Raw genomic sequence first — 11,339 nt, forward strand, 5'->3', positions numbered from 1 at the left:
TCGTAGAAGGCGTAGATTACGAGATAAAATTTTGGTGTCTTTCACAATGATGCTTGAGACAAAAAAAAACATATCAAATAGTTCGCTTTACAGCATTGCCTTGGCGATGTCGATTGCGAGATTCCTACCCCAAACTAGGTGTCCGAAGGCTTGATTGTTGAGGCAATTGCAAAACCTCTTTTTACGCCTAAGCTTCTATCCATCCCGGGATTCGAACTGACGACCTTTGGATTGTGAGTTCAATTGCATACCAGCGACTCCACCGAGACGACTCCTACACCTGAACTGAGCTAACGACCTAACCTCTAGGTTAGACTGGGGCCAACATTTACTTCCCCGTCCGACGGAAGGCGTGATCAGACAAATCTCGATCTCGAAGGAGACAAAAATATTGTTAAAAGGTAGATTTTAACAATCATCCCAATAGTGAACCACCCTAATTTTCTAACAAACCAAAAGTTGTCCCGTCTCATTTGCAACAAATCTTCTAAAGATACCAATGCTCCAAATTTTCACAATTTTTCGGAAAATTCTTTATTTTAACTTGCCGGGACTCGTGGTGTAAGGGTAAGCGTGGTTGCCTCTCACCCAGTCGGCCTGGGTTCGATCTCAGAAGGTCCCGGTGGCATTTTTCGAGACGAGATTTGTCTGATCACGCCTTCCGTCGGACGTGGAAGTCGTCATCCATAAAGTATGTCACGCTAAAATCGGCCAAAATTGCAGCAATGTTTTTTCTAGGACTATCTCAACGTGTCTACACAAAAATGGCATGTCCTTTTTTTTGTTTCGGGATCCCGCAGCACAAATTTTGAAAAATTGAATTTGATTTTTTAAAGGATCTGCAGTTGCAATTAGATACTTTGTTTTATTTTGAATTCATTGCTTGAAATTTCCATTTTTTACCCTGTATTTTTTGTCACGAATTCACAATTAAAGCGCTTTCAAAAAGGTTTAACTAATCTGCCAAATAAAATAAAAATCATTTCAAAAATCAAAAGAGGAGAAAATCAACTCGCGAAAAACATTTGAGACTAGGAAATTCCTAGTAGGAATTTTGACAGGTTGATTTTCATAAAGTATTCGCCTCCTTTTCTCTCCCACAGAAAACACTGTTAAAGTCCCTCACAAAATGAACTTTGAGTGATTTGACGTCACGTCGTCGCCACCGTGCTAACTTGTCGTACGTGCATTTTGGGCCAAATTGAGTTAAGAACGCCATTTTGTGCAGCTCACAATGTCTCATCTTTTGACCTTCACAGATCCCCAAAATTCGATTTCAATCCTGAGATATTCAATAAAAACCAAAAAAGCTCCGAAAATTTTTGTCACTCTACATATAAAAGATGTTTCAATCCTGTCGTGCTATCTTGTCACTCCCTGAAAATTGATGTAAGTGCGACAAAGGGCAAAGGGATTTCAGGTCAGGATGCGTTTGACGCACGTACAAGTTAGACTACCGTAAACATTTTTAATTATAACTCGGGACTCCAGCAACCAACTTTAACCAAACTTCGGGACAATGCACAGAATGGTCAGCCAAACAAAACGTGTTTGTTATTGTTTACATTACGTGCTTTCGGTTTTGTTTATTCAAGGTCAAACATTAAAACGCGTTTTTCTCGGTACGTCAAAATGGCGGGTGCGACATGATAGCACGACGACGTCGACGTCACGATTTTCTCCTCTATTGTATGGTGCCAATTTAGAGCCCAGTCAAACGTTCAAAATTTTAGGGTTGTTTGCACCCCATAATGTGTTCCTTAAATACCACATTATGGAGCTGTTTTGCTTAAAAGTTAAATAAAAGAAATATTTTTTGCAACTCTTTTTAGTTAGTTTTTTAGTTTTTTAGTTTCTACCCCGTTTGTTGGTCAAAGTCAAACTAAAAGGTGACGAACTGTCACTTTTTACACGGCGCTTATGAACACTATCAAAACAAACGTTTGGTAGTGTGTGTGAACTCTGTTTAAAAGGGGTGTCAAAATTAAAAGTGACCCCGTTCGTTTGACAACAGTTGGTGTCAAACCATCGGGGTTTGAGTGTATTCTTTGAATTCGTAAAAAAATACCACCATTAGTGAAAGTTATTTTCATCTTCAAAACGAGTCATAACTCGTAAGTTCATTCTATTTCATTTGAATTAATAGGTTGTTTTGAAAAAAAAAACATTATTGTAGTCATTAACCTAGGCTGAGACTCGGGAAACATTTCAACAGTTAACTAATTTAAAAAGAATAAGAGTTTACAAAGGAGAACGAGTTCAGTTCATAAATTTTAAAGATTTGGGTAAACAGATATTTCAATCAGCGCTCCAAATGACGGTATGAAAAGAATAAAAGAATAAATAATACAAGATAAGAAATATAACATGAATTGAAAATATTCAATATTCGTTTCCTTTGACTTGAAAAGGGCAATCATTCACACACTTCAGACGGCGATTTGTGTTTTCTCACCACTAACAAGTTCGTCCCCCGCTGTGAGTTTCATCTTTTTCTCAAGAGATTTGCATCAAACGATTATATTGATGCACTTGCTGGATGTAATTAAATATTATTTTGAATAATAACTGCTCCCGACTCGATGAGACTGCATGAAATTTAAATTTCTAAAGTGCATACTAATGAACACAGAACTGGTTAATATAAAAACTTTATGTTGAAAACTATTACTAACAAAAAATAGCGTCGTTATATATAAACAATCTTAGTTGTTTCTTATAAAATCTTAGATTTCGAAGAATATTTTTTCGCTGATTTGACCAGGATAAATTAATTTTTAACAATCACAGCAGTTTAACATCACACGACACCTTCCTTTGTTTCACATTGTCTTCCGACGAAACTTTTCCTTACTGCGCAGAATCTGGCTTCCATTCATTGTAGTGAGGAATATTTTTAGAACCAAACACATAACATGTCAAATTCACTTTTACAATTTTCCTCCATAATAGCCTGAACTTTTCCTTTCCATTACCTTTCTCCACCTCGGTTAACTGAATCGGCTCCATATTTTCAGCTATCTTACTAGATATACTTTGTAATTGCTTTTTATTCGACGAATTCAACTATCACCTCATTAATTGTTACTATCAGCTTTTCGCAAAAAAAAATATTTGCAGAGCTTTCAAAACAAAAACATACACTAAATTTCGCTTGTTCTATATTTGGATGCTTTCTTATCACTGCAGCTCCAAGCGTAGTAAACGTTCCAGTAAAAATACAACAAAAAACAACTCCCCAATTACTCAAGAACCACTCCAAGCACATCCGATTCACAAGATGAGTAGAATCGTTCTGAGTGTGAGCGAACTGTGCTGTTGTGTACTCGGTGAAAAACAACAGCCGGCTTAATCATCACGATTAAGAACGGAAAAGTGCTAGAGCGTTTGAAAACACACTGGTTCATGTCGTGTCGTGCAGTTTGAGGCATTCATCAGCTACGTTAGTAGGTGCAGAGAAATTATGCAATTCAAATTTACGTTGTCTATGGACGACTCCCCGCGATGAACGTTCTAAAGTGTGAATCGGTAAAACGGTTCCAATTAAACACTTATACCTGCAAACTGAAACGACATCGTTAAAACGAGCTTGTTTTGGCTGAATGAACACAGCACAGACTCGTTTTTCATCTGAAATAAGAGATATGAACAAAATCGTCACGCGGAAACAATGCACGTACGGGATTGCATGTCGGTATCAACGAGCAATTTCATCTTATCATTGAAGCATTTAAGAGCTATTTACATTTTTAAACGCCTTATTTGAAAAAAAATCCAAGCTACACCTACTAAATTTTTCTCCGTTACATTTGTCAGTAGGCTGAAATCAACCAAACTTTTAGTTACTTTTACTGTGTGTGTTTAATGATCATATATCATATAACGATTTGTTCAATAGTTTTAAATTTCAATACTTCAATATACCAAAAAAGTAAACATCTGAAACTAGAAAAAGCTTCTTCGAAAGTGAGTGATAAAAAAATTTCTTAATCGTTTTTGAACAAAAAAATTAACGAGCACATTTAGTTGCTTTGACCTAGTTAATTTTCTTGATGCAACTGGCAATCTTATTGTACACCCAACTTAATGCGTCTAGTTTGCACCAGAGTGGAAAGTAATCTTATCAATTGGAACATCCTTGAGCCTTGCTGTTGCAAATAATTTTCCAGTCCAGTTGAGGATGTAGCAAGTTTCAGTTAGTAAGTAAGCCACAAAATCTTTAAACAAAAGTTTCATGATTTAAGGGCATCGCAGTTAAAACAGCAGCAGTTGGTTTTATTACGTGCTGAGCTGGTGATGAAACCTTCGACCTTCATTTCATGAGACAAACCCCTAATCCATAAAAAACGTGGAAGTAACTTTTTTCTCTTTACTATTACATAAAGTTGCTTACACAGTGTAAAGATCCAGTGTTCAAGGTTAAGCGGGTTTTATATCTAACTTTAATTGTAAAACCTTGTATGTACCAAATTCTGTCCGAGATTCATGTGGAAAAATAAAAGTTGGTCAACCGTCTTAGGAAGCAAAAATATCGACTCATCTACGTCATTGTCTTAGTCAGAATAGGTAGTTTGAAAGTTGAAGCAAAAAGTAAACCTGTATTTTAAGAGAGATTGTTGTGATTAAAGCTAACGTTTGCAAATTCCAGTGCAGATTCCGGCTGATGATGTTAAAGCGTGGATACTTAGTTATTGCAAGTCACTCGGTGCGTGGTGTTTGCAAAGCATTTTGTTTGAATGAAATTTAATTTATTTATTTATCAAAGATCGATCTGAAATCAAATGTAGATGTAGATTCTAGACATTGTAGAGGTCTACATATAACGTCGGTTGTGCTTTGGGTCAAAGTGATTTTTTTACGGATTTTACCATTTTTCAGGTTCTTCTGAATGAAACTAAATTCTGTTAAAAGGGTTGTGTAGGGGACATCTTAAGATGACTTCGCTGAAAAAATCTCGTTCCTAGAACAAATCCTGTTATTTTGACAGCTGTCCAAAGTGCCGCTCTAATCGGGTCCGTCCCATATGTTTTTTGATTTTTTTAAAAATTAAATTTGTCTTTATTGAACTTTCTTCTAATAATTACATTTCATTTACATTCTTAGTGGTATGGCTAAATGCTCTTCATCTTTGTTATATTTTTCGTTTTATTATTACCTGTTCACATAAATTTATTTACTTCAAATTGTTTTACATTTTTGCATTGAATCGAATACATTTGGGTAAAAAAAGAAAAAAAATAACTCTAACAACTAATCCTAACTTAAAACTAAAATAAAAAATCCTTTGAATTATTCAAAATCAATAGAACGAGTAAACTACGAACTGTATTTCAAGATAAATCCTCCAAGCGTTCTCACTTGTTCCGCACGAGTTTTGCAACCACGCAGTGTTGCACTACAAGAGAAAACAAGTCAATACTGCCTTCATCCGTTGAAGCTGGTTGGTTTTCCCTCGGTTGCTGACTGAAGCCTAGAGGTGTTGTATTCTCTGCAACTTTTTGCCGCTGATTCAACGGCAATGGCTGCAGATTTGGAACCACTCGAACAGATCCCGCTCCAGGTGACGCCAATGCGGGAAAATCCACGTCCGTGAATGCTGGTGGTGTTTTGCGACGATTTGGTTGGTGCCTCGTCGTCGCTTGCTGCCGATTTTTTACAAACTCAGCTCGTTTTGGGCAGCTTCGATTCTTGGTCGAATGGTCGCCGCCGCAATTGAAGCATTTCGCTTCGATGTTTCAGTTTTGTGCTCACCTCCGCAGCTTGCACAACGACTCTTGATGAAACAGTTCCTTCCACCATGTCCAAACCGCAAACAGTTCGAACACTGTGTCACGTCACGGTGCACTGGACGATAACGTTCCCAAGTCACGATGATGTTGAAAATTGTCCGAACTGCTTTCAGCTCAGACGGCGTTGCACTATGGGGTTTCAGGCGGCCATAAATCGAAAAACCGACATACTCTAATTATTTTTTGGTATTTTTTTTTCGAAAATAAACATTCTAACTAAGAAAAATCCGGAGTTTGAAAGTTGTAGGTTCAAAATTCACTGAATTGCAGACCTTCAAAGGCAAAAATGGTAAGAAAAAACATGTTTTTTGACAAAAAAATGATTATTTTTCATAGTTGTACTGTGTAGCTGTTATTGTATTTTTTCCTGCATCATTATATATATTCAGAAAGGTAATTGATTCAACTTTTCAATAACATTTTACAAAACACACTTTTACAGGCTAAAAAAATAATAAAAATCAAAAAAGTTGGATTTTTATTCAAAATTTAGTTTTTTTCAACTTTGTTAATGGAATACTTTTTTTGTGTGCATTTGTGCGATCTGAAAATTTTGCAGCTTAAAATTTGAACCATGTCCTAACTTGGCTCCAAATTTTAAAGTGCACTTATGTGCACTTTTTGAGTTATGCCATTTTGAACATTTTGATTCTTGCAAGAAAAGTAATGATTTCGCGTATACGCTTGGTTAAAATCGCATTATTTACCTGCGGAGGCAGAAATGACGTACCTGCTATGTATGTTTTGAAATTGATTTGATATTCATGACTTTGTTGGTACTTAGGTACGTTTAATAAAATTAGAAATTTCTATTCAAAGTATTTTACAGTAACGATTCGTCGAATATTCATATCAGTTCGTTGTTGTGTTCTTTTGAAAGTATGGATCATAATACCGTAGTGTCCCTGTACGATATAACGAAGCACTATTCTGAAAACGTGAGAACTGCTTTCGAGTATATTTGTAAGAATTACAACATTGCAGAAGTTCATATTTTAAGTAATCTAACGACAATCGCTTACGTAGTGATTTTGATTCAGAAGAATTTATCGTGGAAAACGTGAATTTTGCAAGTGGATCAACCAAAAACGTGGACGAGAATCCATACAATGTTCCATAAAATAAACCGTCTAAAATTCTAAAATACCGCAAAAATCAAATTTTAATTGGAGAGGAAGGGGGGGGGGAGGGTCTTCAAAGAGAGGTGGATTTTAACTCAAGAAAAAGGGGAGGGAGATTGAACGTAAATCAGAAACTTTAACATAGCATAAACCGCCATTCCGTGCATTAAATAGACAGAGCAAGAATATTAAAATTCACCACTTTAATGCATGTGGCCTCAAATATATGAAAAAATCGAAAATTAAACTTTTTTTTTTTGGAAAAATATCAAAATTTATTTGTTTTCATTATACTAAGTACAAACAACACAAAAAAGTCACAAAAAAGCAAAAAAATATTTTTGGCCGCTCGCTTATATGGAAATACCCCATAGTGCGTTGTTGATCCTTTCTCAAGATGAACCAGGTACAGTTGATCACGATACTTGATGTCCTTGTTGTGTCTCGTTATCTTGAAGACTTCGATCACGTTCAACTTAAGAGATTTGAGCTCTTCTTTCAACACAATCACATCCATGTCGTACAGGCCTTGGAGGACCTGTTTCATGGGGCGTTTACCTGGATCGTCATGGCTGTAGTATTCAATCTTGGTGTTGTTCAGGAAATCCCGAACGTAGTTGTAATCCTTTCTGGTAGGTAGCAGAATTTTGAGTCCATCAGCACACAAGCGAATGTAAGCTCGTAAAGCAAAAAATAATGATAAACCCGGTCAGCCACTTTCGCACCGAGTCCGATGACGATGTTTTCACAAAAATTAGTGGCAACTTTTCCCGTCATTCAAATTCTTCCTTCTCGCTCACGTCCACAGGGAGGGTAGCGAACTGGTTTCCAGACAATTTTTGAGCGACCTTGCTCAAACTGCCTGGCTTTGCAGGTAGCGCTTCGGCATTCATTAGCTTCTTCAAATCTACCGATCCTGCTGGTGAGGACCGCCTCTTTTTCTTGCCGTGAGGCATTTTTTGCACTTTTCAGCACTCTTTTGGTTTGTGAGGGACGCACGTCTGACTCGCTTCTCTGCTGATCGCAGACTACGTTGTTCCGTCCCATATGTAAAAATAGCAAGCCGAGAAAAACGCATTTCAAATTTGTCCCGCCTATAAGGCTACGTGTTAGAATTTCACGAAAAAGTGGATTTTCTCCGGTTTTCTAGAATTTTAATTTTTATTAGTTTTTCTGACTACATGATTTTGAACCGAACTGCATCATTACCTTAAAAATTACGAAATTACATATGGGACGGACTAGCTTCGAGCGGCAGTAAAGTTGAGGTACATTTTAGCATAGCATAGCATAGCATAACGGGTCTGCACCACGCTGTAGGGGGTGCCACAATGGTCAATTCAATATTCTTAGACAATTTGATTGCTGCCCGGTACATCCAAAAATATCTAAGAACGTAAATTTCCACACTATGCTCCAAGGCTACGCCCATACAGTCCCGTGGGGATTTGGGACGGGATGTTTTTGTTGTTCACTAGTGGCAAAAGTGCAGGGAACCCATGCGACTTTTAAAAGTGAACGGAATATTTTTGGGAGGTTTGGAATGGGGGTTAGGGGAATTTCATCGGGCCGATGAAAATTGTTGAATGCGTAATGTATTAAATGATTTGGAAAATTGTACGTGTAAATGTGAGTCTTTAGTGTATTATATAATAAGCATATAGTTTTGTATAATAATAACTGAAACAAATATAATACAAATAAAATCAAGATGGTTCCAGGAAGCTGTAAAAAATAGCAGTTATTTAAAATATAAATGCTCCAGATGGTTCCCATGCTGTCCTAGAAATTTTCGTTAATTTAAACAGTTTGATCATATATGGTATGAGGAGATAGTGGGTCTCGTGGCGCAGGGGTAGCGGCTTCGGCTGCCGATCCCGATGATGCTATGAGACGCGGGCTCGATTCCCGGCTTATCCACTGAGCTTCTATCGGATGGTGAAGTAAAACGTCGGTCCCGGTTTCTCCTGTCTCGTCAGAGGCGCTGGAGCAGAAATCCCACGTTAGAGGAAGGCCATGCCCCGGGGGGCGTAGTGCCAATAGTTTCGTTTTTCGAGGAGATGGTGTGTTACAGGAAAGGAAAAGGATAAGGAACAATATAAACATTTATATAAATCATATAGTGAGTTGATAAATTTACATGCAGACAGTAAAATTACCACAATCACTCACCCCATACGAACAGCGACACAAAAGCACACAAAAAAATTAACTTGAATAATCACAATTTCGCGTCCCCACTTCCAGCGCACCAATCGGCAGTAAAGTTGAGGTACGTTTTTGGCCAAAAATGACCTCTCGAAAAATCATTTTTCTAATATTTTTGTTGGAATTGCTCGAAAACTACCCAAATGTTTGAAAATATCTACTTCAAACATAGTAGCATGTCAATACGATTCCCTCGAACAAAAAACACTGTTGGATGACTTGTTTTTACCATATCGTTGTATTTGAGCATCATTCACCCCTCTAAGGGGTGAGATTGCGTCAATTTTCAAATTATTGGCATTTAAGGTAGTCCACCATATTTTGGGAAAATGTTAGTAAACTATCTAAGAACAAATCTACGTTGAATGATTTTCGATGCTATTTAAATTGTTTTTGTTATTAAGAAATTACGAGAGGTGTATCGATTTTTGACCCATAGTCACCCCTACTGACGGTACATTTCAATAATCGATTTTTAAAATTGGAAATAAATATTTTCAAATGACTGACTACAAAAATTGACAAAAATGACGCAGGCTCAACTCGAGGGGAAACATAAACTTTAGGGTTCCCAGAAACACGTGCACTTTGATTTTTCGAATGGGTCGAATTGGTTTTCTCCAAAGTTTGTATGGAGAATCTCAAAATCAAAAATTGCATACAATATGTGGGAGTAACGAACAGCACTAATTCTCCAAAGAAACTTTTGAGAAAAACCATTCGGCACTGTCTAAATATTTTTGAAAATATCAAAGTGCTCGTTTTTCTAGGGTACCCAACATCATGCTTCCCCACGTGTTGGGGTTAGGTTAGGTTTTCAGCTTTTTGGTCTTGGCTTACTTTTTCGTATCCAACGTTTCAACTCTCTATGGGATCTTCTTCAGGGTATTAACAATAATGTCGCTACCAAGACAATGGTGGCTACAATCTTTCTTAGTACGTATTTTAACAGCTATTATTTAGTCATGGGCTAACAAAAGTAAATTTCAGATTCAGAGACCCCATAGAGGGTAAATCAAAGTGCTCGAGAAGCACCGGAATATTTGTAAATCTCCACTATGATTGCAGCCCTAATTTAAAAAAAAACTAACTTAATCCACCTATGTGGTTGGAGCCTTCCTCACTCATTACCAACAATGGCTGATTTGATGGGGTTGTACACAAATTTAATCTATTTTTTAGATTCGGATTAAGAAAGTACATAAATATCACTTAAATGGCCATATCTCGAGACAGGGTTGCCAGATCTTCAATGTTTTGGACTCGTTGGAAGGTCTTTTGATAACCTATCCAACGATGGGTCGGATGGTGGATCCGGACATAGTTTACATACATTTAAGTGAGATCCGGCTTCCAAAAAGTGCATAAATATCACTTAAATGGCCATATCTCGAGACAGGGTTGCCAGATCTCCAATGTTTTGGACTCGTTGGAAAGGTCTTTTGATAACCTATCCAACGATGGGTCGGATGGTGGATCCGGACATAGTTTACATACATTTGAGTGAGATCCGGCTTCCAAAAAGTGCATAAATATCACTTAAATGGCCATATCTCGAGACAGGGTTGCCAGATCTCCAATGTTTTGGACTCGTTGGAAAGGTCTTTTGATAACCTATCCAACGATGGGTCGGATGGTGGATCCGGACATAGTTTACATACGTTTAAGTGAGATCCGGCTTCCAAAAAGTGCATAAATATCACTTAAGTGGACATATCTCGAGACAGGGTTGCCAGATCTTCAATGTTTTAGACTGGTTGGAAAGGTTTTTTGATAACCTAACCAACGATGGGTCGGATGGTGGATCCGAACATAGTTTACATACATTTAAATGAGACCCGGCTACAAAAAAGTACATAAACATCACTTAAGTGACCATATCTCGAGACAGGGTTGCCAGATCTTCAATGTTTTGGACTCGTTAGAAAGGTCTTTTGATAACCTAACCAACGATGGGTCGGATGGTGGATCCGGACATAGTTTACATACATTTAAGTGAGATCCGGCTTCAAAAAAGTACATAAATATCACTTAAATTGCCATATCTCGAGACAGGGTTGCCAGATCTTCAATGTTTTGGACTCGTTGGAAAGGTCTTTTGATAACCTATCCAACGATGGGTCGGATGGTGGATCCGGACATAGTTTACATACATTTAAGTGAGATCCGGCTTCCAAAAAGTGCATAAATATCACTTAAGTGGACATATCTCGAGACAGGG

General features: G+C 37.5%; 1 protein-coding gene across 2 annotated transcripts in view; it reads right to left on the minus strand.

Annotated features, from left to right (window-relative positions):
• Positions 1-3,309, minus strand: part of LOC120421932 (uncharacterized) — a 6,918-nt gene extending 3,609 nt beyond the window's left edge. Inside the window, exon 1 of one of the 2 annotated variants that reach the window (XM_052711176.1) lies at positions 2,976-3,309. In XM_052711176.1, coding sequence (XP_052567136.1) covers positions 2,976-3,009 — 34 coding nt within the window. In that variant the 5' untranslated portion in view covers positions 3,010-3,309. The other variant, XM_052711177.1, reaches the window with a different exon arrangement.
• Between the last annotated feature and the right edge of the window lie 8,030 nt (positions 3,310-11,339).

Source organism: Culex pipiens, chromosome 3 (assembly GCF_016801865.2).
Source record: "Culex pipiens pallens isolate TS chromosome 3, TS_CPP_V2, whole genome shotgun sequence".
Lineage (NCBI taxonomy): Eukaryota > Metazoa > Arthropoda > Insecta > Diptera > Culicidae > Culex > Culex pipiens.